Source organism: Struthio camelus, chromosome 1 (genome assembly GCF_040807025.1).
Source record: "Struthio camelus isolate bStrCam1 chromosome 1, bStrCam1.hap1, whole genome shotgun sequence".
In the NCBI taxonomy this organism is placed as follows: domain Eukaryota; kingdom Metazoa; phylum Chordata; class Aves; order Struthioniformes; family Struthionidae; genus Struthio; species Struthio camelus.
In genome coordinates, this window is record NC_090942.1 from 164,559,668 (window position 1) to 164,587,431 (window position 27,764).

Here is a 27,764-nt window from a genome sequence, read left to right on the forward strand (position 1 = left end):
ATTAGTTCCAGCCCAACAGTAAAAGTTTCTGTAAGCAGAATTTGTCAACCAATCAAACAAAAAAAAATCACCGGGGAAACCTTTTTGTCCGCTCCATATGTGGCACTGACAAGGATTTCAGGCTGGTCAGAAGCAAACTTCAGGTTTGACTGGAATAAGAAGCTGTTCTTGGGCTTAGTTTTTTTTCTTTTTTTTTTTCTTATTTTCTTTTCCCTTTTCTTTTCTTTCCCCTAACTTATCTAGCCCAGCAGGCATTCAATCAAAACCACTGCTGCAGTTACAGTTTTGAACATCCTGAACATAACTTAATGTTGAATCAAAACTAGAAATCAGATCATACTAAAGATTTCTGTCTGGGTCAATCGCATTTTAAACTAACTAGAAGATAACAATATGGCATTAGCAAGTGCTGATAAGAACAACTTGTCTCCTTCAAAAAAAAAAAAAAAAAAAAAAAGAAAAAAGGAAAAAGAAACTCTCCCTTGAAACCTATTCAAGAGCAGTTGAGACCTTACACTATAAAATGACCAAGACAGCTACCTGAAAGACAAGCTAAAACCTGGAGACCTTGATCACAACACAAAAATCCAGAATACAAAAACAAGATTAATATTAATTTCTTAAATTTTCTAGTAGATCATCCTCTCTCCTGAGAATAAAGCTATCAACTAAAGTAAAGAAAATGTCTGAATCTGTACGAGACAGAAAATACACAGATTTCTCTGTGGTATCAGTATGTGAGATCAGTTAACCATATTTATATACAAAGGACAAAAAGTTACACATAACAGCAGAAACTCCCAGGCTAATTTACAATTCTCGTGTGATGGGGAAAGACAATTCACTATCCCTGTATTGTGACTATTACCTGATATTCCAATTTGTACTACTGTAGAGAATATTTAAGAAATTGTGTCAACAGATATTAATAATCAGCAGAGGTAATTTCTGACCAATGTTTAATGACATTTTAAAATACAAAAATATTTACCTGCTCTTCAGAAACCTCAGTAGGTGGAGGTGTTTCTTGATCAGATGGGTGATGATCTTGATAATTTGCATTATGTCTATGACGCAAAGGAGGAAACAGTCTATTCCAGTTAATCATCCCACCCTGAAACCAGACGTTACTGTCAGTTTTTTCAAAAAGAAACATAGATATTTTTAAAGAACAAAGATCACCCATCCCACATAATATAAAAGTCAAACATTTAAGTAAGATATTTTATTTTAAACAACAAAATCTGCTGAAGTTCTTAACGAGCTCAAAATTGGGGTTGGTTACTGCTTTCTAGGTATTAGAAGTATTCACCGTAAATTAAGAAGTGCAAATAAAAGGAGGTAAGGATGGCCATATTTCTTGCTACTACATCATTTTTCATATCCACTGTGAAAGACTCAGTTTACTACAGCGAGGGATTTCAGACAGAGTCTGAAGGGGCTGCTCTCCTTGCCAACAGGGATTTCATTAGGAAGAGAGCCAACGGGGGGTCCTGCAAGTGCTTTGCACATGTCTGCCCCTGGAGTTATCTAGGAAAAAGTGTGCAATAAATAACTGAAAAAAAAAGCAGAAATGGATTCTCAATGTATCAACAAAACCACAGCAGGAAACGTAGAGCTAACGCTACCGAGTAGAAGCCCAACTTTTAGGATACCTGTGATACACTTTCCATGTAAATGATTACTTCTGTAGCATCAGTACACAGACACACAGACCTTCTCACCTAACTTTAGTGTATTAAATACCACTGCAAAATCTGGCTTTGCTCCAGTGCCAAAACGTTTCGTAACTGCACAGTAATAATAAAAATACAGAGCAGTAATGCAAGTATGGTGTAAATCACAGAACCCAAAACTTTCTGTTAACAACCAAGCTTAGAAAAACAGAAAACTTTAGACATTTAGAATATAAAATTCAAATAGTAAAGTACAAGCATTGCAATTATCCAGAAGTACTCCATCTTAATTTTATTAGCTTACAGAAATATTTTTGAAGGGATTTTGTGTCACATTACAACCACAACGCCTGCAAGCATGGAAGAAGAGCAAAACCCCAAATCTCTGCATGCTTTACAATTTTTTGCAGTTTGTGCGTTGTTTTTGTCCTCCTCCCCTACTCCCTCGGTTACTATGGAGAAGATCCCCCTCCCCTTCTGTATATATAGGACATGGACTTCCTTCCTCTAGTTGCTCTATTTTAGTTCTATACTGTTGCTTCTCAGAAGACCTTCCTCTTAAGAGAGGTTTTTTTTTTCTCACAGCTAGAGCTCTTCCTGCCTTTATGTACTCTTACAGCATTAAACGTTTGCTGTGCTATCAGATCATCGGTGGCAGCTCAATCTGCTCCCAGACAAAAAAGTTTCATTTATTTAGTTTTCCCGCCCTTTCCTCTGTTTTCTTCCTTTCCGCCTGGAGAGGAGACCCAGCCAGCCCAGACACCGCAGGGGGCAGTGCAATAGCATACTTAAAAGGCATCAGGGCAGTCATGAGATTTGAAGTGCTACCTCATAAAGTGCCTGTTGAGGAGTATGTTCCAGTCTCTTATACTACAGTCTATTTTCTCCAGGAAGATGCACAATATCTAGGAGTTACCACCAGTTTTCAACATGTAGTTTCCACTATTACTGATTTTGAACTGGAAAAAAATCTTACTTATCTCTACTGCTATTTTTCACAATGTATAAAAAACTTGCTCAAAAGTTACCAAGTTTTAACTGAAGGATTCCACGTACGCCTTGGATTAGCCAAACGGCACACACACAGTTCTGCTGCTGACATCACTGCACTGCTCCTCTCTGGTCTTGGAAAATCACATATCCTGTAACTTCCCCATCTATAATTTCCCCTAACTCAAAAGTATGTTGAGTTTTAATTCACTATTTTTGAATTTCCAGAAGTCCATTAAGCTCTACAGTTCAGCAAAAACAGTGCATTAATGCTGCCTGAACTTATTAGCCTGAAAAGACCTGAGGGGGAGAAAACAACCCTTCCAAGGGTCATTCAAATAAAACTGGCGAATTGAGAAATCCCAGCAGACCATGACATATTTCTCTGCAGCACCAGCTACAAAGCCATAGAGTATAATATATATGAAACACAGAATCTACAATGAATGTATTAAGTTATCTGCATCCCAGTCAATCTAAAGACTGAAATAAATGTACCTTTCCAGCTGCGTGCACAGTTTCACTACTGAACCACCTATTCCAGTTCAGTTTTCCACCCCCTATCCTGTGCACTGTCACATAACACTATAAAGAGATTTGTCTGCCTCCTTAACCTAAACTTACGATACATTTTTAATTAATGCACACATAATTCACTACTTCCAATAAAAACCAGCAGATTCATTACTAACTACTCAGTTTTGCAGCTTTGTAATAGAGATTTTGGTAAACTACAGATATGCAAAGATGTATTCAGAAGATTTACATGCAAAGATTGCTAATCCTTTTCCAGAAATAACCAATACACTAGACAAATTATATCAAAATAGCAGTGAAAAATCCTATTCACTTGCCCTCAGAACATTTCAATTACTGTTGAAAATTGTCACTGACATAACCCTTAAGTACATTAACAACATAAGAATAACTGAAATACAACAACAAGAAGTATTAAAGGCTGACACTCTGTAAAGCTACGTGAACACTGATACTTAGGAATAATCCCAAGGTACTTCAGATGGTCTACTTTTCATCCGTTTATGACCTTACATACTGCATCAAAGCCATGCACATTATGCTTTTTGATCCTTACCTGCTTGAAAACTGTTTCCCTGTAAAGGCTTGCCTCTAGTTACATGCTGGACATGCACAAAGTCAGATTCAAAAGAGCAAAAATTCAGGGAGCTGCAGCAGGAGTTACTGCTGGCGATCCCACAGAGTGCAGCTAGGAAGTGCAGCTAATGTCCAAACTCCAGCAGAGCTTTCAGATCTGCAGAAGATGGACATCAAGACTATGGATGGTGACTGTGTAAGGACTTAGAGACAACCTTAACCATCAGAGAAGAAATACCCGAAGGTCACATTTGCCCTAAAGGAAACCGCAGAAAAAGTATTAAATAAATCTCTCAAATTCCAGTTAAAAAAATAGGCAGAAGGAGGTTTCCAGACCAATACTCTGCCTTGCCTCACAGAAATTATTTTGCAGATCTCTTCTCCCCTTCCATGGTTTTATGATAAATTCTGTATCATAGTGGGCTTTGACCATGCTAACACACTTATTTGGCAAAAGTTCAGGAAGATTTCACATGAAGGTATCCAATCTGATGAATTTATTTGAGCAATGCTTCTAAACCATCTGTGAGGCCTTACTAGGGATTACCAAACAACATGTGCACATTCCAGTACACTTAAAAAAAAAAAAAAAAAGCCTCCATTAACAGTGAACCTTGCCACCAGCACCAAACAGCACAGATGAGCTCACACCCACAGCCCTTAGGGCTATCCCTCTTGCATAGCAGATTTCTCTCAGATAGAGCTAAGTGAAGCAGTCCAGAACAGAGGCAGAAAAGGAGACAGAGCAGGCAGCCAAGCACCTAGAGAGCCTGCTGGTGCAACTCAGGAACCTGACGTTGTGAATCCACTTTTCCCCCCCATTTAGTGATCTAGATAGCAACTGCTGATCATGTTATCTACACAAAGGTAAGATTTCTTCCTCATATCTGCTTTCTTAGCCTCAATTTTCCAATTTTGTGAATGCTGAATGATTTACTATAGCAAAAGGAAAATTTCTCTGCATATCTGATTTCTCTACTGCTTCATCTGTGCTCCAGGCCTTCTCTTCTTATCAATTAGCATGTTAAAACAGCACCAAGCTTACTTTAGGAAAGAGGCAGAAGGTTCCCACCAACTTGTATATTTGGGTCCCTACAGTGGGATGCTATGAGAAATTTCTAATCTCTATGGCAGTTGTCATACTCGTCTTCATAGCAATAACCAGAAACTGTATTTCAGAAAGTCTGCTAGACTGCTAGAGAAAGACAATCACTGAAAAATCAGTCTACAAACTATCATTCATAAAAACACTTCAAATAGGTGACTGGGCCCTTATTTCTGTCTGCTACAGTCATCTCCGTGTCATGAAGGAAAACACTTGACAAAAAGACTGCTTCGTCAGTTAGTTGAACAGAAGGGTGATGGACACTTTCAGAGAAAGACCTATAAGCTTTTCTCCCTCCCTTCCATTCCGCAATGGAAGAAAAAATCAGTTTTCCTTGGAAGTTTTATCTTTTAGCAGTGCAGAGATTGGTTGAACGGGTTGATTGTAAATTCTTTGTTACTGTCTGATAGGAGACAACATACTAGCGAGATCATTTTAGCGGGCACTGGTCTCAGATAAATCATTACTAGAAGTGGATTAGGAAAACGCTGCTGATGCTGGAACCTACCTATTACAGCAAAGCGACAAATCAGTCACAAACCCCAGGTGACAAAAGAATGAGATCTAAAAATGGACTGGATTAGGGGAATAGGTTCATGGCAGCTCAATCAACACAAAAAAGATAATAAGGAATGCTGTACTGATGAATTTTTCTTGGATAGCTGCCAGTGCTGTACATACTGACGTTATGCCTTTTTAGGTCATATCCTTGATGTCTGTCTTCTGTTTTTTATGGTGTCTGGCACGATACTGTTTACGTACAGCAATAAGGAAGGGACACTCATACCAGTCTAGAGCAAGCAAATGTCTCTGCATAGCTTGTTGAAGTCCCAGTTAGCCATTTAGTTCAAGTAATTGCCTTACTCTCTTTGAAAAAAGGCAGTCCTACCTGTTTCGCATATACATACTTGCAGTGGCATATTCTGCGAAAGCACTTCTTACTCAATGCTTGAAAAATAAAAATGTCATATTATGGAGAGTTAATAATTATCCACTTTAGTAGCTATCACAGTTGTATGCATTTTAATTCATTTCACAAGCAGTGAAAGAAGATGCTTTATAAAAGTCCTCTTGAAAGTGATGCATGTGGTTAAGATATTTTGATAACGTTATCTCATGTATATGGTTAATGCCAATTCGCCATCTGTTTGCACAAACAGGAAACATCTCCTGATATCTGTCCTGTTCACCTTTTCTTAACGCAACAACCACAGAGAAAATAAAAAGAAAAAGGAAATAGCTTTGCATTTCATTTTTTAAAGTAACGTTTTAGAAGTTTATTATTCTGCATAGGAGTCATTACTTGGTGCAGGCATAAATATTGTCTTATTTGTTTCATATAAAGCTTAATTTAAAGAAAAAACTAATGCACGGAAAGCCATAATTTTTTTTCCAGAAATAAATTTTTTTTACAAATTATTGACTCCAAAGTGCACATACTGATGAACTAAATGAAGAAAAACTGTAGCTTTGAATGACACATTCTGTTTTAGGATGCTATACCGATACCTGCTGCCCCAGTTTTGAACACCCTGTAAGAAAGATCAGTGGCAATGGTGAAATTTCCAGTGGACTTACAGTTCAGTTTGTCTCTTTTTGTGAGGTCAAAACTCATGCAGGTCTATTTCATTTTTTCTTTATTTTGTAAGCTTTAATAACTTCTTTTTTTTTTTTTGGGAAGAGGGTAGAAATAACAGAGAGAAATAACTCTTACGAGTGATGCTCGTGCTTGGTGCTTTTCACCAAGGAAAGCACTCCAACAATTTCTAAAGATATTCCAGTTTCCTCTGGAAACTTATCCTGCAGACAGGTCTCTTCAGTCAAGAGGCTCTATCTCCAACTCTTATTTGCTGTGTCCTGAACTTTGATGTCAGCCACGTCCCATAGGGGCTCGTATGTCACAGAAGCTGATAAACCCACATGTGGTCTTTGCTGTAGCTAAAGCCTGAGCAGCTATTTCCTTTGAAACCTAGGAAATATGGCCCTAGATCTTGGGGGGCCAGATAATCTGGCCCCTTGAGCTGCCTGGGAGACAATGGCAGGATTTCAGCACGGGCATGACGCATCCGTGGTAGCACAAGCCAGAAGTGCCAGCCACTCCCAGGGAGGCGAGCTGGGGGCAGCTGCTTCTGCTACTGCAGTCAAATGAGGTGTAGAGAGTTTTCAGCACTTCCTAGTTTACTTTTGCGTGCCCAAGCATTTGGCCTGGTAGAACACTGTTCATCATACACAACAGGAAAGGGTGCCGTTATATGACTCAGACACACAACTAGCTGGTAACAAGCTCAAAGCTACATAGGTTCTCCCCAAAACTGTCAATTAGTGCAGAACACTGAGTGCGATCAATCTGCATTGACCTGTTACGAAAAAGTTAAATACTATTTTGAACCAAACCATGCACCACTGTAATGCTCACTTTTCGGCACAGCAGTGATGCAATGATTCAGCTGGAAGGTGATGGATTACTACGCCAAGAAGAAAGAAAGGTGTTCCATGTCAATCAGAAGTTGAAAGAAGGCATTTCTGAGAACTGATGTTTGTTCATATCCAACACTAAGGAAGTATCAAGCAGGATTCTCAGACTTCGTTTGCACTAAACTGGGGATTTTGGTCTGCTCTAGACAGTAGAGACAAGGCCTCAAACACCTTTCAAAGCACTTCCTTTTCCAAACGTCATGGCCTCACTCTTGCTTCACCGACTGTTCAGCTGCTGTTCATCCAAACTGAGTTCTTGTCAGCATCGCAGATACTGTCATGGCTACATCAGTCAAAACCAGACATCAACGCCATGGTATTGGCAGTGGAATTTAGGGCTTGTCACCCTTTCCCATAGCAGCCACAGGTAGATATTGAAAGGTAAGTCCCTATTACTGTAACAGATCCTTTTAAGTGAGGGTCTTCTGAGGGGCAAAGTTGTCAGTCATAATCACCTTCTCAGTTTTTAAGGACCGGAACGATTTGGAGCTATTTTCCTGTTGGGCACTCTGCACTTGCCGAGTAAGAGAATCGGGCTGTGGGGGCCCAGCGTGGGGCAGCAGCATGAATGTGGAGCCTGTACTGGAGGAAACAATCTGTTAGCTCCATTTTAGACCTATTACACAGCACAGAGACTGTTTAAAGCCTTACTGCAAGGCACTTGGGATGCTGACTGCTAAGAGGTGATTGCTGTTAAAGCATGGTGGTTAGACAGATAATCCCTCTGTCACTTCCTGTGTAGAAACCTTTTCAAATAGAGATAAGTAGAGCTCAAAACAAAACAGAGAAATCAGAGTTCCAAAACTGTCATTTTGATTTCACACAGAAAAATAAATTCTTCAATATAGTCTCATAAACACATACTTCAGTATATAAAAAGCCAGCATGTGATGATGTAGGGAAAAAATGGATTAGCACCCTATTTTGGGGGTAAAGTTTCGAGTTCTGTCTTAGGTTGCAAATAGGAGGGGCTTCCATTCGTTGACACCCTCAAGTCAACATACAAGGAGACATATAGGCAATACTGCTTGAGAAACTTTGATATCTATTCTGCTTCTTAAGATAGTGCTATAAGGAATAACCGCTAAAACAGGCTTATGGATGTTATGCACTAACATCAGAGTTCTAATCAGACAATCCAAATACTAAGACGGACCACATGCTATTTGAACTATATGCTTTTCGTTTACTTGGCTTTCAAACAAGAACCTCTTAGCACATACCTCAAGGGTAACAGAACAGGCTATTAGAAACCTATCAGCTCCAAAACCAGGTGCCTTGTGTAACTCACGTTGGGAGCTCCAGATGAAAGGACACGAACAGCTAAAAAGAAACTTGCCTTCTATGAACAACAACAGATCAGACAACTGAGGATTAAATACTCTGGAACTGCTTGAAAAATTTCATATGCCAGAAGCCTTCTTTATGGGGAACTGCCTCTAATTAAATTATCAGAGGAAGAAAGTATGGAACAATCACATAAGAAAATAAACATCATCTATTTCTCTAAAAATTACTTGCCTTGAAATAATATTTTGCTTTAGGAAGTTCCCCAACCACTGTATCAATCACCGCTTCTGCAGTGAAATTGATTACAAATATTAAACTGAATTCAGTCAGTAGCTAAAGACTACAGCTCAAAAGCTGAGTTAGACACAAACAGAACTGCATGATTCCGTCCAAAAAATGATAGTTCAATAAGTGAGCAGGGGTGCCTACTGACGAGCAGGAGTCAGAGACGCTGTTGTAGTGACTGACAACTGGCTGTTAATCAGATTGTATTCAGTTTATTCTAGTAGCACTCACCAGTGTCTTTCAACTTGGGGAAGAGTCCATTTCCATGAAAAAGACAGAAAAAAAAAAGCGACAAGCTGTAGAGGAAACAGTCACGAACCCATTACCTGGATTAGCAGCCAGGAAATTTGAAATTTTTAATGATTCCACATCTAGATTCCATGAAAAAGTTATCCAGAAAAATAAAACAGAAATACCTAAATAGCAATGTGATATCAACTGCTACAATAATGTTATTTGAAATGAGGCACTAAGAAACAAAGAAAGAGTTCACACATACCAAACTCAGCAGTACAGACATAGTTTTTATACTCAACAATCTCTAACTAGTAAAGCCCCTCACTTAAAGTAAAAACAGGCTTGTCCTAAATAGGAAGAAAAAGAATGTTAAAAATACAGAGATTAATCAAGATTTGAAACTGCCAGGAAAGTGTCAAAAAACAAAGGATGCGTTAAAGGCTCACTGAGGTCTGAAAGATCCCAAAGTAGCCTTAGGTAACATACAGTGCTTGGAATGGAAACCCGCTTAGGAAAAAAGACTGCGTAACATTTGGCTGAGAATCTCACCCATTTACTCATGTAAAGTGGTCTGGTAGACTTTTTACTGACAATCATACATACATATCTGGAAGGATATGAACAGGCTGTTTCCATCCAAAGTCCTGGCTGTGAGAGAGAGAGAGACTTTACATGGACAGGGAGATTCCATGGACCTGGCAAGGTATAAAGGTTGCAGGAGGTCACCAGAGTTCAGAATGTCTCTTTGAAGCACTTGTTAGTACCCAAACTTCTTAAGTTATTAGAGAAGACTTTGCCAAAGTGCCATCTCTCAGTGCTAGTGGGAAAGCTAAAGGATACGATGAGAACGAGTTCTTGTACTTCTTTGAGAATGTAGAGATGGACTGCTTGGAAGTATATTCCCTGAGGGATTTTTTTCCTAGCATTGTGAATGAGGATAACATCCTTGAAAAGGAATTCTTGTCACAGGAAGGTCTTTGCTCCATCAAATTCTCTTCTCCAAGGTCAGAAGTTACCCCTTAGATATAACCAGGAGGTACATTAGCCTCACAGTAGTTAGCTCACAAAACGAGAGTTGCACGTTTCTCAGGATATGAGACTCCTCATAACAATGACGGCACTCAACATACCTACCCACAGAGCATCTCTCCGGTGTCCCAGGAGAGAGACATCTTGCAAACGAACAATTAGAGGAAGTTACATTGTTACAGAAAAAGTCTGGTCTTTGCAAGCAGATGAATCACAGCTAGAGAGGCTGTGTGACATGAATCAAAGGAGTCTCTGGTCTCACTGAAAAGTAATGGCAGTTGGAACAGAAACATCAAAAGACATGTTGGAAAAGACAAAAATACCTTAAAAGTGGGGGGAGGGACAGAGAAGAGGCAATGAAATGAAGATCTTGATATATGGCTGTAGGCTCATCACAAAGCCTGGAATAACCTGGTGAAGCTCTTTCCTGAGTCAAGAAAGTTGAGAGAAACCAAGAAGCAGGTAACATACAGTGTCTTTAGCATGCTCAGCATGATTGAAAGAATAGATGCCACGTGGGTACAGAAAATATTTTTTCAGGCTGAAGGGGCTGAGGTTCATGCCCTCTCCCGCCAAAACGCGCAAAGGGATAAACATTCAAAGAAGTGATACTTAATTGCCAACAGAAGGCACTGACCACCTTTTCTGCAACTTCCCACCATCTTGCTATACCCTCCATGCCTGGCTTTAGTGACAACAGCGTTGTCAACAACACCTAGGCAGAGACTCTTCCCTCATATCTACTTGCAGTTTGGTTATCTGCCAGCCACCCTCCAAGTTCCCCAGCAGGAAGTGAAAGTCAAGCTGACTCCCTGTTAGCACACTGGGGCACAGATGCAGCAGTTTCTTCCCTTTTCGCACCAGTGCTTTCATTTCAGTTGCAGAAAGACAAACTTCAGAAAAATGCTGGGAAATGAAAGAGATATAGAAAAGTCAGGAGAGGAAGACCAAAAGGTTCAGGTATATTGGCAGTATCTAAAAATAGGACCTGAAGACCTCACCTACATCCTGCCTTGAATGAGAGGAAGGCAAGATGCATCTCTCGCTAAAATCCTACAAGCCTCTGGATCCATCAGCAAATGATTACAGGCGAGCGAGACATGATGAGAGAAAACTTCCTCCGAAGCCAAGGATGTTGTACGGGAGGGAATACAAAACATGGGAAACAAGTGGAAGAGATGCAGATGAGGGAGGAAAAGGACATACAGGGGAATGAAAATACGGAAGTGACATAAAGGAAAAAAGATAGGACAAATTATTTAAATGGGAAAATGGACAGATGGAAGAGTGGGAAAGAAAAGAATTAGAAATAACAAATAAATTGTAAAAAGCAGTAACAAAATAGTAAGCTGGTATTCTTTCAGAGAACGAATATATATGGCACACATTGTGTTTTATTGTCACAAAATGTGGATGGAGGAGATGCTCAATGATCTCTGTTGTGACAAGCTCATAATTGCTCAGGATTACCTGTGGAAGGAAAAAAAAAAGAGAAAGAATTGAAAGTTTTTGATATATACACTACCATCTGTTTAAGGACTGCATTCATAGCAACTAGAAACCAAGACAAAAATTAGTCATCATGTAACCACGCTCCCCTGAGAAATTACCAACCTAAGGTAATTTTTCGGTTTCTAACAACACATTCAGACACAGTATCACAAAATATTTAAGGAGTAAGTCAAAATGAGGTACATACACCAAATAATGAAGTGGGTGCTTTATGTTCCAATTCTACCACATATTCAGTTTATTACTCTAAGTCATGAGTGTCTCACAGCCTAGCAGTTATATACACAGCTCTGAGCTTAAAAAACTCCTCTAATTCAAAACATTTCAGCTAGGGAAAGACTGAGAAAGGTAAAGCTCAAAGAGTTGCCAGTAAAGAAATTGTATATATATTTTTTGTACAGAAAGCACACGAAGTAAATCCTGCTTTGGATCACAGAGGTCAGTGAACAGTAGAAAAAAAGATACAATTCTTCACAATCCAGTATCTTGGGGGTACCGTAAAAATGACTTCTGAGAAACTTTTTACTAAGTCTCTCTCTCTTTTTTTTTAATTAAACTTTAACTCTTTTTGTGCTTACTTGCCTAACTTGTTACATTCACTTTCTTCAGAATTTCTTGCAAAGACTTGAAGTCTACTAAAAAAGTGTCTAGTTAAAAATATAGCCTCTTTGTGGCCAGAATAGAGTCCACCACATTCTGCGGGACACTGGAGCATCATTAAAACATCATTTTCTGTTCTTGTGTTCTCCTTCCCTATGCAGGGAAGTCAAAGTGTCTCTTTTCTCAAACAGACAAACTGAAAGATCAAAGGAGTAGGAGGAAGGAGCAGAGCCCCTTCCCAAGGGGCAACTAAGCAAAACAGTTGCACTACGGAGCACAAGATTCAACAGGTATGGTTCACTTCCTTCCCCAAACAACACAGAAAGCAGGAGAGAAAATGTTAATTCATCTCACCTATAGCACATTACTTATGGATACATACTGAGACTCCAGAAATCTGCATAAAATTCTCCTAGAATATAATTCAAAGCCCATATTTGATGACTGGCATTTACCTGGCAGCCTTAATCATTTTCAATTTAACAAAACACTCCCTAAGAAAGTGATCTGCCCTCTTTTCTAATCTCTGTCTAATGGATAAAATTATTGTCTATATCCCATCTGTAGCATGATCTGGTCAACTGCACTGTCTTCCTATTGTACCTTTGCAAGCCTCTAAAGGCTATCACAGGCACTGCCCAAGTATAACAATCTGGAAAATGTTTTTCAAAATTTTAAGAGATTTTTTTGAAATTAGCCTGCTTTTCACTTTAACCAGTACATCTCATCAGCATTTCTGAATGATGCTTGTTGTGATTTGGTTGATATCCAGTAAATTCTGTGAGTCACACCGAAAGGCTTGTCAAAAGCTTTTACGACACATCGTTTCTGAAGAGCTTTTCTGAAATGCTCAAACATTGATTCTGTTGCCTTCCAACTGATCACTGGTTTCACAGTTTAGCAAGAAAATGTATGCTATCAGTTAACTAATTGCTCCACTAAAGTTAAAGGCCAAACATACAGGCCACTTGAAAGAGTTTCAGTAACTTCAAACAATATTCAATTATTTTGCTTAAAACCCTCCACCTTTTAAAGAACTCTGTTTGAAGTAAGGTATGAAATGACGTTTTTCCACTTCCATAGTTCATAGTATAAGGAAACGAGAAGATGAGAAGAAAACATTACCAATTTTTTTTTTTTAATCATTTACCATTCCAAACTTATTTACTACTTTCTCCAATTAAAATGTATTATAAAGACTTTCCTTCATAATTAGTCATTGGTTCCTGCTCCTATTTGAAGAAGCTTGGCTGCCCTATTCACAGCACCTTGCGGCCCAACAGACAGTTTCAATTCATTTCCTACTGCAACGGCTACATTCAAGAATTGAATACTTTCCAGTTCAGTTCTTACGTTAAAACTGATTAATGTTCTAATGGGAATACAGAAAAGCAGATATAGGACCTTTCCATGAGAGGAACAATGTCACCCTATTAAAGGATAACAAATAAAGGAGAACAAAAATGATGTTAACAGAGACGGGAAACCAAGATAGACACTCTAGTTGGTAGCTAAAGTAAGCTTTATGCCATCACACCTCTAATTCTGCCAATACATTAACGGCACTGTAGCTGCACCTACTTGCACTGTGCTACCATAAGCACGAGAGAGCACATATCAATACAGAACTACATTTCAGGCAGAGGAAAACTCAACAAAGACCTGAAACTGTTAAACTGTAATTAAACTATAGCCAGCCCTTGCACAAATAGAGCAATATAAGGCCTACGTTGTCCCCCAGGTTTGACGCTGTAGTAATGTGTATATCTAAGATATAGGAGAAAAGTGAATTGAGACATGAGCTGGCTTGCTTTACTGCCCTACAGTGTAAAGTATGTGGAACATCTGCACTTGCCAGCTCGACTGAAACAGAGAAAATAAAAAGGCTCTACTCTTCTATTCAACAAGGAAATAAAATGTGAGCATTAAACGCAGCAAACAAAGTCCCTGTGGTTGACCTTTGTAAGAAAGTTAGAGAACTGAATTTCTGCACTTTCTTAAAGAAACAACACTTATTCAAAATACACCTGCACATAAATGAACTATACAGCCAATCTTCAACCTTTCTGAAAAGGATGCTAACTATACCAATACTCAAAACAATCAGGAGCGTTATGACTTCCTAAGTTTCAACAATGGCTCTTACTAAAGAGCTGTGAGAGGCAATCACTTTACCTTTCAGTCTCAGTTTTGGTGAAAGAATGCCAGAAGTAGGGATGTTCTTACAGGTTTTTCTGACAATCTGCTCATACCTTGTGAAGCAATTTTATCACACAAAGCTATGTAAACATCTAAACAGTTAAGAGCAAGACATTAGTCTATGAAAGATCAAGTGAGAAGACTAAAGAAATATGTATTTTAAAGTCACAAATTAAATGAACCAAATATTTGTTTTTTCACATAACTTAATATAATCCTTCCAGAGCATATATTGATACCTGTTGTTGCCTTTGCCGTCGCATCTGTGCAACCTGAGACATCATGATTTGACGATCCAGTAACTCCATCCTCTGCTGTCTCTGGATGTCCACTGTTGCTCCCATTCCCACTCGAATTTCATTCGTTGGTTCCGCAGATGAGAAGATTGGTTCAAGAGTCCAAGAAAATATCTTTGCTACCCAGCTGGGTACACAAAGAATTTGATGAACTTTTAATATACTGCTATTGTAGCAAATCCCAGAAATCTAAAAAGGAAAATGAAAAAAAAATCCTTAAATATACCAAATATACTTTTTATTTGGCTGGTAGATTCTTTCTGTTTTTTAAAGCACTTTCTTTTTTTTTTTCAGTCTATTTACCCAGAGTTCTTAGTCAAGAATCAAAGAAACAACAGGGGATTTCTTTACCTCTAACTTCCCCACAACTACCGACTTGCTTTTTAAAATCTGTGTACTGCATTGCCTGTGACTCAGAAAGTTGCTTGGGGTTTTTTGTTTGTTTCAGGATTTGAACCCAAACCAAGTAACTGTTTTTATAGCAGGACAAAATTCAAATGACATGAGAAGATTAAGCTGCGCTTGTGAATGCTGAAGCATTATAAACATTTCTTAACAAAAAGCAATTCCCTTAAGCCTCCTCCCACCCACCCCAAGTCTCCCTTTCTAGTAAAAAACACAAGAAAAATACCTAACTTAAAGCTAAATCTAAGAGCATATACAGATTTATTCCAAAAGGATTCCATCTACAGTCTTAGGGGCGGGGTAATAGTTTATCAAAATCACAGCATTTTGGAAAAAAACTGTATAACTGAAGGAACTCAGTCCCTTTGACGCCCTTCTCCTAGCTATAAGAAAAAAATTCACATTCCCTATGTCCACATTCACGCCTGCCTTGGGGCTTGATTTCATCCCAGATTTGAAAGGAGCAACAAAAACCTAACTGATCTGCAATCATATTCGCCCATCATTTTTATTCCCAGTACAAAGCTCTAGCACTTGAGCCTAAATTAATACAGCAGGGAGAAGGCCAAAGTTGTCGCACAAACGCTATCATTCTGCTTTATGCTACGTTTATGCTATGTTTTTAAGATCACGGATGCCACACTATTTATGATTGTTTATCATCTGTTATGCCCCAAGAACTATGCCATGACAGCAGAGTGAAATGAACAGGAAGCGATCTGCACTAACAAAAAAATAATAAATGAGATACATCCAATTAATGAAATTATGTTAAAAGGAATACAGAAACTACATTTTTGCACTATTTCTTTATTTATTTTGAGATATTTATTTTATCTCATTGACGTTTGTGTGAACATACAGAACACATAGTTGCATGTACAAAAGTAGATGGGATAGGAAAATCCAAAATTCTTTGGGAGAGGCACATTTTTCAGATTATTTAAAAGGTTACTGTTGATTATCCAGTGAGATAATGAGATTTCTAGGAAAAATACATTCAAGGTCCGCTTAGACATACTGATTTTTATTTTATTTTCATCTTTCGTGGTTGCTCTTAGGGTTGTATATAACAACAAACAGAGGCTACAATTCTAAAATGAGAATGAACAGGCTTAAAACAGCCTTTAACCATTTTGTCTTTTTGTGATATGAGGAAGGAGGTAAATGGGACATGATAAGAGGAAGGCCATCATCCCTGGCACCGTAGTGAAGGCTGCCTTTAACACAAATTTTCTGTACTCAAAGAGAGATCTCGATTGGACTCCAGCGATGACAAGGTGCTGGAACAGCAGCTTCTTCGTCACCTCAGGAATTCAAAACTGTTCCAGAGGACTGCAAGCCCATGGCCAAAATCTGCCCACATCAACTGGAGACTAAGGTAGAACTATAAAGATTGAGTAGGTGGAGCAATATTCCTATCACTTCTGCGACGGATGTGCCTTTGGTATGTAGGACTTAGGTATCTACCTTAGCAAGAAGGTACCTCAGAAGTTAACCACCTGGACCCAAGACAGTGATTCAGCGTATTTAAATACAGGCGCCTCACCCAATAAAACCTAAATTCAGTGGCTGCTGAGAAAGTCACTGTTATGGGAGCGAGAAATACAGAACCTGGTTGCACATATTACATGCATATTTAAGCCAATGATTTCTTAGATGCAAAATGTGCAAGCAGCACCAGAAATTACAAAGTAGCCCCCTTCCTCCCACTCCATACCATTAGGTTACAAAGCCAGGAATGGTGCCTATCTGGTGGTGCAGTTGCTTAGCTGCAACAAGGCAGGGAAAGGCAGGGGAGAGAAAGAGTGCTCGCACCCAAAATATTTTGTCCAATATCACATACCAGCATTCCCTCACCCCTTCCAAATGCCCCTTACAGCCAGCGAGCTGTGCCACTCTTATCACCCACAGTCTGTGTTCAACTCTAATGTTTTTGAAGTACCCTAGAACTTGACCAAGTTCAGAAAGTCACAAGAACAAAACAAAGCAAGTGGTGAGAGGAAAAACTGCATCTCACTGAATGTATGACCAGTCTTGACACGTGCCTGAACACACTAACCACAAACACAATCATTCTTATATCAACTTAAGATACAAAATACAGCAAAGAGATATCAGCAGCATGCCTTTAGTGTCAGTACTTTGGGACTTGTTTGTCTCAGAAGGGAAACTATACTGAAAACACCACTAATAACTGCATCAGCAAAAACTCTCTGACGTTTTTCTTCGTAGAGGCAGCTAGTCATTTGACACCGTTTAGTCAGAAGAAAAGCCTTAACAGGACATAGTTCACGGACACCGCCAAAACGCAAAATGGTCAAACCTTAGCTCTGAGGGTGAGGCTCATACATATGGCTCCTACCTCTTGCTTCCTGGCTTTGCTGAGCTCATTTAAGTAGTATGCCTCTTCTATAACCAGTGCAACAAGATGCAGATGGCTGCTGCCTCTCCCCGTGCTGCTCCTCAGCAGCAGACTAATACCCTGGCCCCTCCCTGCCCTGCCTTTGACAGAAACCCATTACATAACGTGTGGACTTACGTACTCACAGAGAAGAAAGTCAACTTGGACAATATAAAGCTCATGAGAAAATATGAAATAAAAAGCCTCTGGTGAAGGAAGAAGACAAAACTGATATGGTACCTGTGGGAGAAAGGCACACCTACATAGAGTTGCCAAGAAACTTACTGCAGACTAATAATTGCGTAGAGCAACCATGCCAGACTGCAATTATTCAAAAGTATAAATAAATGGAAGGACAGACTCAGCTTGAAAAGCACTAACTAACGGTACACTGTCTAAAACCATGTACCTCCATATTTGTTAAGATTTCAGCGCCACTCTGTCTCCTCTCTCTCCTTGATTGCCTACCGCAGTTATAAAGCTATTAGGTGGAAGTATGGGAAACTTTAAAACACCGGGCTCAATTTTTACAAATTTTCAAGTTCCCTCTAGTGAGGAAGAGATACTCATTTGCATATTTCCAGTAAACCCAGAATGGAGACATTTGTAGTTAGAATAGGTCCTGTGATTCAGTCTGGTTTAGTGTCATACATCCATTTTAATGTCAAGTATTTCCAAAGAACTTCCTCTTTAGTCGGTGCACATGCAGAACTCGATATATATCATTTTAAAAAGCAAGCCTTGACAAAGTATAAAGTTACTTTTTATGCCACTTTTGTTAGAGACATGTGGTGAATTTCCAGTTTTTAAGGTCTAAATAAACCAAGATTGTTTTTTCAATGAAGATAGGATGATCTCATTATATCCCAACTTTATATAACACTGTATATGAGATTAAAGGGCTACTCCCCCCAAAGCTATGAGCATCCAGCGTTTGTTAAGCTCTGAAAAAGTCACTGTGCAAAGATACTGCAGTTAAATTCACACTGTTGGAATAGAGAATTTCTGGCCAACAACATAAAACCTATCTAGGTCATTTTCTGGTAGTCACACCATCATAACCTACAATCTCAGCTGCCATATCTTTAGGGGATCAAGCAAATGCTGAGCAGAGGAAATGGAGTATGCTGTAAATTGGTTGGCTCACCACAGGAAAAAAACACACTTACTTTTTTTTGGTTTCTTAGCATCATGTGTCACTACTCGTCCTTTGCATTAAGTTTCCTAACCTCCTCCCACCCTGTAAGAAAGGCCAACTTCCCCTCTGCTTCCCTCATGTCTCTCCGAAGTTGTACATTTTTTAGAAAAAGGAAGTAGCTTTAGATTCTCTTTTTCATTAGGTAAACCAAACATTGAAGCTCTCTAGCATGTTACACGGCAAAGACATATATGCTCTCTTATTAATTGAAATATTTAAAATCATTGTACTTGACTAACATTTAAAAAAAAAATTCAACAAGGAAGGAATATGCGAACTGTTGTGTGAGAAAAAAATGTTGAAAATTATTTTGCCTAATGGTAAGTGAGAAAATAGACTGATTAGAGAAACATATCATTTATCAAACTAAGAGAAAGCATGCCAAAACCACCCAACAAATAAAATCGCTACACATGTATTCAACCTGTAGTTATAACCTGCAATGTAATTGTAACATAACAAAATCTTTTGTTTTGGTTTTCTTTGGGAAAATAGCTGCTAAGAGTATAAACTTTTTTACAAGTTAGCCTGAAAGAAAAATAAGAATCCAATAATAATAAACTAATTCTCTTCAATTTCCTTCACAGTTGACTAGGGTCATGAATTTCCCAAATATATTTAAATATTTTTCTTCCAAGTCCATCAGTGCTATCTTTATTTGCCTAGGATGATCATTATCAGATCTCAGCCATTCTTTGCGCATTTGCAGGCATGAGCGTACTACTATTTCAGCACAGTATACCTGTTCTTGTGACTTAATGACAGGTTCCCCCAGGTTTCTGCTAGAGCTCTGTAGGTGATCATCATCATATTGTTGACAAAACCTCTTTACACAAAAAAATGATACTGGATTTATCTGCCCTAATGTAGACATCTGCACTTTAAATGTCTACCTATAAGCTAGTAGTTTCAAGTTATTTTTGTAGTGAAGACAGAGAAATAGATATTGCTAAGATATGATTCATCTCACCCTATGGCAGATGTCTCCAAAGTACACACACAACTGAACTACTGTCACAGATTGCCTCTGTAAGCAATGAAGAAGTAGCTGCTTCTAAGACACAGTTCATCTCATTCTAAGCTATGGTAAAGTTGTAGCCACGATGGTATAAAAGCACAGGATAGGAAAGGTTGATAGTTAGAAGCCACACCTCTTACTAAACCACCTAGTATAATTGACTAAGTAGACCAGACTTTGGGTGCACAAACTATTCCTCGGATCTGAGATTAAAAACAGCAAACTTGAAAGTGAAACACAAATTGAAAATTTAAATTAGTTTTTCTACGGGATCTCAAAAGTCACATAATATAATAGAGATACTATTTTATGATACATGATAATCTTCTGCCCTCCTTTCCCCCTCATTTCTCTTTATTCCAGAAATGAGAAATACCTGTATCCCCGCCACTAACAATTAAGACCTCACTTCCACGCTAACATCTCCTGCATGCCAGAGGTATTAACTACTTTTCTTCTCAGCTGCTTTAACTGAGGCAGGAGCAGGCATTGTCAGCTAGGTGTTTGCATGTAGCTGCCTAGACACGAGTGAGGTGCCAAGCTCACATTATAAAGGAGATCAAGTCAATATAGTCAGTGGAACATAAGAGATAGTTACCTCAAAGTAAGCCATCTGCAGTCACTCAACTGAATATTGACTGTAGCTCACAGGCAGCTACCTAAGATTAGATATGGATCTCTGTGTCTGTCCTAAAGTTAGGATAGACAAACAATGCTTCTTTTGCATTCCCAAATCTCTGTTACCCTATTGCTTTTCCATTTCTTATTTCAACCTATGCACTGAGCTTCCTAAACTGCCTTACCACTTGGTCGCTGGTGCACAGTACTGGGGAATCACATCAGTTACACGTAAAATAATGTTTTCATTTAGGCAAATACTTAAGCACGTGCAGAATTTTTAGTAAGACAATAGTCTCGCTAGTATCAACAAGACTACCGAGATATGTAGTATTAGCAATGCCATATACTCAGAAATCACAAGTCAAGCACGAAGAAGTCGCAAGCAAGATTGTCTTAAAATCATAAGGTTTAAAAAAAACCCAAAAAGTTCCCTTAATGATTTCTAGGCCTTTGGGACATTCTTTTGAACTTTCCAATAGTAGTCTGCATAAAAGCTTAATTTACAACTATGAAACCTGACATTCCCGATCTCTTGACTCCTTAAGATAAGACTTTACGAAACACTGACAAGAAAAATAAACAACAAAAAAACCACAGAAGAGTTGGTAAGACTTCCTGCATCTTTACAAACTTTCCCCCAAAAAAGCTGTGGTGATCCATATAAACAAAAAAGGACCTGGTAGTATTGGTGTATTAACTTGAATATCAGGTCTTCAAATATTATCCTGGTCAGTAATTTTTATCCATGTCCTTTATATAGTAAAAACTTCCGCTGCAGCTTTTAGAGCATAATCCATAGCGATTAGTGCACTATGACCTCGCTGTAGAACAGAGACCTCCACAGCACTTCACAGCATCAGTGGGTGTATATATAAGGCCCTCACTGAGAGGCAAAACACGACCCAAACAAGCACTGCAGTGTGCTGCTTGAACTTGAGCTAGTAAGGCCGGCTCATGCAGCCCGCAAATGAAATACAGCTCTGTGCAGAGGAATCTAGTGCATCTCTAGAGCAATACTTGCGTAGCGAGCAGGATTTCTTGATGGTGTGGTCAATGACATCGCATAGACCATCCAAGCGAAATTTTGGCCAACTGCACCTAAGAATATGCTCTCAGCCTTAGCTGAACAGCCAATGGCAATTCCAGTTCCAATCAGATATGTCAATTTAAAGCACAGTAGCTCGAATGCCAATTGTGAAATATTTGGAGGATGAACAACGATATGTGGCAGGATATAAATGTGGAGGTAACTGTATACTACACTACCAGACTCTGGCCAAAGATTCTGTTCAAGGAATTTGGCAAGCATTTTATGATAATTTCAGGTATGCAGAAGAGACTATATTTTATGTGTGAATACTGCTCTGTGGAGTAATAAAAATGCATCTGAAATCCCTTCAAAAATTTTTTTAAACAACAAACAGAATTCAATGTAGACTGTTTAAAATGACATAAAAGAATGTATAAAAGGAGGAAGAAGAGTAAGAAAATTAATGAATACTGGGTCTGGTCAGATATTAATTATATAATTTTACTATTAAGGTAAGAAATTAAAAATACGAAAGTTCAGTTTAAATATTCTGCTCTCCAGACTGGTCACATCTTACTCCAAAAGGGCCAATCTATCATGGACACGAATATCTCCAGAGACAGACACCTCAGCTGAGTGAATAACAAACAGAAAAAAAGAATAAAGCTCTTAGCAAATAGAACTCAGAACAATCGAAAGCACACTGTGTACTAACAACTGGTATCTGTAAGTCCATGTAAAACCAAGCCAGCAAATTGATAATCAGAAATAAGAATAAAAGCGCTCAAAAATCACAAGAGAAGTTAAAACTAAGCACTGAACATTATCTGAAATTTCTATCTGAACCTTACGCCTCTAAGTTTATGTGCTTACATACAGACTCACTACAGTTTTCCAGTATATAAAGGTCTAACTTTTCACACAACCTGAGAAAAGTAAATTACTACGTAGCACCAGCATACTTTGGAAGGCTGTTCTATTTGGCTTAGGGAATCTACAAAGTAAACAGGGTTTTGGAAACTTCAGCATTTGTAAGGTTAAAGCCATCTACACTTCCTAAGGTTTGAAGTGAACTCTATATAACAAACAAACAAACAAACAGTGCTAGATAAAAAGAACCTTCAACACTAACATCACAAAAATGGAAGAGGGCCTGAAAGACATTCTTCCCCTATGAAACATAGCCTTAACACCGCAGATAACAGAAACCTTGGCACGTGATCTGTGTGATGCTAACACTATACAAATAGGTGGTGGCAACTGCACGTCCCAGTTGATGCACTTCGTCTGCTGGTACCAACCTGAGCTTACTTCCTGAAGGGGGTATGTTGTAGCTATGATTGCGTGCACCTAAGGTGTTTTGAGTGTTTTAAAGAAAAAATTGTAAGAAAACTGTTTCTGGGTTTCACTAAACTGAGCAACATGCATTACAGAAGACACTGTACTTCTGTGAACAGTTATTGAAAGAATTTTTGGCTTAAAGTCAAATGGAAATAGCCTATACCTGCCTTAATGTATGATAAAACTCCATCTTTAATCTAAAACTTCCTAATTTTATGCCATCAAAAAAATCCCACCATATGAAACAAATCTGGACTACGTGTCAAGTATGGTACATTCCTACCAAAACAAATCACAGGAAAATAAACTAGTCTCATAAACTATCAGAAGATTAACATTACAGATTAATGATTACATTAGATTTGTAAATTTGTTTGTAGTATACTTATATTCTTCCTTTTTTTGTAAATGACTTTCAACATCATGTGTTAATACCACATGTTTTACAAAACATATCAGCAATTGAAATTACTACGCCCATCCTGACATACCAACACAACGATATATTGAGAGGTACACCAGTTTCATGTAGGAGAGTAAAGAAGTTGCCATTAAGAGCGTACGCCTATGTTGATTTAAAGTTAGTTGTTCTAGGAAGATAAGTCTTATAGCAAAGGTGAACACTAGAACTCCTTTTATTCTCAAAACCACTGAAAGTATGAACTCAAGAGGAGGGTACAGTTCTAAGTTGCTTTATACCCTGACTGGAATTTACACAGAAATTTAAGAGCATTAACAAGGATGAATAGAAAAATCTCTCTCCAGTGCCACATCTTGTACCCGAAAATCAGTTCTCATTTAGTCTAAGAGATTTCATTACATGTTAAAGTATCAATTGTGAGAATTTAAATAAACCTAAACTGGGAACATCCTGAGGAGAATGAACTGACAGTTCCAAAACTGTGCAGGTACACAGTACAACTGTACATCGTACACAGTACATGTTAATACTCCAGATAAGGAGAAGTGCAACAAAAGCTGAAGTGCAGAACAGCATAGGATGCAGTCATATGCATGTCTAAGTGATATTTTCAGCTAAAAAAAATAGACAGTGAAGTGTCTAGTAGGCAGTGAACTAGGACTAAATACCACACCTAGCTGACTTGGTATTCACCTATTTACTAAGTCTGTTTGGGCAAATGCATGTAAATTTGATTCAACACACACGCAGTACGCTACATAACGTCAAGAGCAGTGACAGTTACAAAAATCCATCAGTTGTTCAAATCATCTAACGTGCATTTCACAACCAATGTATTTCTGTAATTGCACACATACAGGCGTAATAATAGTGTCTACACTTCCAGTGCTGAAAGGTGCATTTACAGTGTTTATATTTCTCTTCAGATCCTTTAATACTCTGTAAAACTTTATTCCCTTATCCGCTGTCTCAAAAGACTAGACTCCAAACTATTGTTTCTAATAGCGAAGAAAAGAATGCATTCTTTTCACAGAGGTCTGACAGAAATGCTGTGTGAAAAATGGCAGAAATCACAGCAAGAACTTGCTTCCAAATTGTAACACTTATAACAATAACGGAAGAGTGCAGATCTCTGCTTGCTGCAGAAAAATTTGAGATTGAAAAATATTAGTTTTTGATGATGACTTAATTCGTGCTATTAGTTAGGGGCTAACTGAAACAATATGAAAACTTTAAATCATCTCTTTTAAGCCTTACTGTGGCACAGAGAAAGCTCAACTTATTCCTGTGGACGTATATCTATTTAAAACTTACTGTAAACCTGTAATTAAAAATATGATTTATGAAAAAGAATCCTAACAAAGTTACATTACACATCTGAAGAAAGCTGTACATTAAAAAGGGAATTAAAATAAAAACTGGCATGCTATATTATGAAAAAATATCAGAGGCGTTCTTTCAAAATCTGCATAACCAAATACACTGTTCTTGCCACGGAGATAGAGGGGGTTAAAATGCCTTTCCTTTTCTCTCTAATGAACACCTGTCCAAAAGGAAGGGCTATTAAAAGAGCGAGAAGAGCAACAGGAAGGGTAGAGGAGGAAGTCACAGATCCTTAGTCAGGCTCAGAGGCTTGGGCTAATCTCCAGGATGGAGAAAGTCCAGTCTCTTCGTTACATTGCTTTCATCTATATTTACGATAAGAGCAGACTTCTCTATCTGCTGCTCTGTCATTTCTGTTAGTTATTCTGCCAGCTCAAACAATACTTTGGAGCAGTCAATGGAAATGGCAAGATACTGAACTACTGAATTATAGTGTCCATAGTCATTTCACTCTGCGTTTATCTAAGTTAGAATTAGTAGGTTCTAAGAGCAAGGACACAATGTAAGTTCTTCATAAGATTGCATAAATTAATAATGAGCTGCCTTGGAAGAGGTGGCACTTTCACTGTTTGAAAAGCAGAGAAAATTCTGGTTCAAGAAATAACAGGTAGAGCTCCTAATTTCTAAACATATAAAAATTAAAAGCAGCTCATCAGTATCTGGAATAATACGGAAGATTCAGTACAATCTGTTTCAATATTTCAAATACCTTAACGCTAAGAACATAGTTGAAAAGGAAAAAGACAGGCCGCATCAATTTTATCTGAAGAAGGTGAAGAAAGTGATTTTGCACCTTTACTGTTGTTAGCACAGTGTGAAACGGTTGCGCTACAAACATTCTGTGAGAATAGCTAAACATGAAATCTTCACAAAACAGATAAAAACAGCTTTCTGAAATAAAAGCTTGAGGCTTGCTGAAAGCTGATAAAAATAAACAATAGGGTAAATAAACTATACAAGCACACTCTATTGAAATTGATATTTCTACCATTTCCTCCTTATTCTTACTTATAGTTGGGGGTCTAAAGCTAGTTTCATAGCAGTAAAATAATTTTAGGGGGTCAGACAGCATTGGCAACTGGCAAATATTAACCAACTCTTTTGCTGTGTGTCAGTTTATCACCAGCCAGCACTTCACACTTCCGGGAACTAAAGGCAAAAATCTTCTATTTATTGTTACAATGAAAAACATTACCCAGTAGTTCTAGCTCTTTACTGAGTTCAAATATGCTGCACTGCATATGTAACAGAGTGTTTTAAGCATCATATGGTTTTTAAAGCAGTAAGACTTACCAATCCACTTAAGGCTAAAATCCAGATGTAGGAACCAGAGGTTAAGAGCTAGAAGATAAGAGTAATGACTTAAATTTTAGTTTAACATAGTAAATCAGACAGCAACCACTATGTTGCCATATTATACAAGGTTTGTATTTACAATGACAATGGGAAAAGTCAAGACATTTATTTCAGCAAAAATTCAGTTTAACATGAACAAAGAGCTATTCCAGAAGTAGCAGAGGTGGAAAAAACACAGGCATCCAACAATTGTTCTTTTCCTACAGAACAATACATTTTATTTTCATATAGCATACTAAGTATAACAGGATGTCAGTTATAGGCTGCACTGAAAAACAAGTCTGAAAGATAGACTGAAGCAAAGGAAATGACTCAGCAGCAACAGGAGAAGAGTTCCACGCAGGGCAGGCAGTGCAAGTGAAGCTCTTACATACACAGCCATGAAGAGACCAAAAATCAATGCCAAAATTAAAGATACAAAGTTCTCACCCAGTGGAACGTTTGTGGATATGAAATCACAGAAATAGGTTGAGCGAATTTTCAAAAAGTCTACGTAACCAACAGAGGGGCCCATCACTTCAAGTTAAGCATATGGGATTAATCACCTGGAAAAGGTTATCATCACTGGAGCAACAGGCTGGAAATTAGAGACTGATAACTGGTTACAAAAGTAGTTCTGTAAGACGCAGACTGAGTCAGGAGAACACCTTCTCTAGACTCTGACTACGGAAAGAGTGGCTTGAGATAAGGGCAGAGTTTACAAATGAGAAGGTAGATGCGTTTCCCTCACCCTCTATGACGGCAGCAACCGTTCTGTATGCAGCAGGGAAAGATCCAGTGAAGACATAGTGATTAGTAACAGCAGTGATCTCTATCTGAAGTGTTAGATGCAAGAAAGCAAAAGGCAAGGGATATAATGAACAGAGCTTGGACAGTATCGCTATTTTAACAGAAAGCACTGGAATAATAGTGGTTGTGATGGTTTCCGGGGAGAGGAAACACAACTTCTAAAAAATCAGAAGAAGATGGTGCTAGAGCAGAAATCAAAGGAATCCAAATGCTAAATAGCAAAATGGATGAATGAAATGTTCAAGTGGAGCATGAGTCAATATTCTGAAACTGACCATTCATTCTAAAATACACTTGACTACACTGCATATACTTATGGTGCTTTCCGTTAGTTTTAGAGCTATTTTTGAGTCCTTGGAACATATAAAAATGAGTATAATTTCTCATAATTTTGCAAGTCTTCTGTTTCGTAATTCACACTGTGACATGAGTGTCCATTCATTTCTAGGCTGTTGGGGTTTTTTTGTTCTTTTAAACAACTACTGTGTTTCTGTATCAGATACCTATGTTTTTCCATTTATTCTTAACATAATACTACTTGATACTGCTGTGCTCTACATTACCTATGTACTACTCTAATCAGTGGAAGCATCACAATTCATATAAGAACATACAGTGCTACTAACTGCTATGTTAACAATTCAATAAAAAATGAACAAGCAAGTACATACCATACCTGTAAACCCAGTATATAGACCAGTGTCTTGTTTGTGATAGAAAAGTGGCCTAATACTTGTGTCACCTGCACTCTTGGAATGGAGCAATAAAATGGTACAAACAAAGCAAACACAGGACCCAAGCTGCAAAAAGAAAGACATAGATGGTTAACAAGAATATTAGCAATAATAATGTTAAACAATATAAAGTAATTAATTCTATGCACATAACAATCAAAGCGTAATACAACCTTGCAAATCAAGGTCTTCCCTGGGAAGACCTAGGCAATTAATTATGTTCAGTATAATAGATTCCACAGCAAAATAATAATATG

General features: G+C 38.2%; 1 protein-coding gene and 1 long non-coding RNA gene across 9 annotated transcripts in view; one reads left to right on the plus strand and one right to left on the minus strand.

Annotated features, from left to right (window-relative positions):
* Positions 1-27,764, minus strand: part of UBAC2 (UBA domain containing 2) — a 110,840-nt gene that overhangs the window by 2,766 nt on the left and 80,310 nt on the right. For 5 of the 8 annotated variants that reach the window (XM_068928337.1, XM_068928329.1, XM_068928376.1 and 2 more), the window contains 4 exons: positions 27,450-27,573; positions 25,922-25,969; positions 14,751-14,996; positions 7,949-11,670 (listed from right to left, as the gene is read on the minus strand). In XM_068928337.1, coding sequence (XP_068784438.1) covers positions 11,284-11,670; positions 14,751-14,996; positions 25,922-25,969; positions 27,450-27,573 — 805 coding nt within the window. In that variant the 3' untranslated portion in view covers positions 7,949-11,283. The other 3 variants (XM_068928346.1, XM_068928353.1, XM_068928369.1) reach the window with 2 other exon arrangements.
* Positions 4,475-15,047, plus strand: LOC138064694 (uncharacterized). Its single transcript, XR_011137935.1, has 3 exons — positions 4,475-4,646; positions 12,504-12,602; positions 14,736-15,047. It is a non-coding gene; the product is annotated as an uncharacterized lncRNA (long non-coding RNA).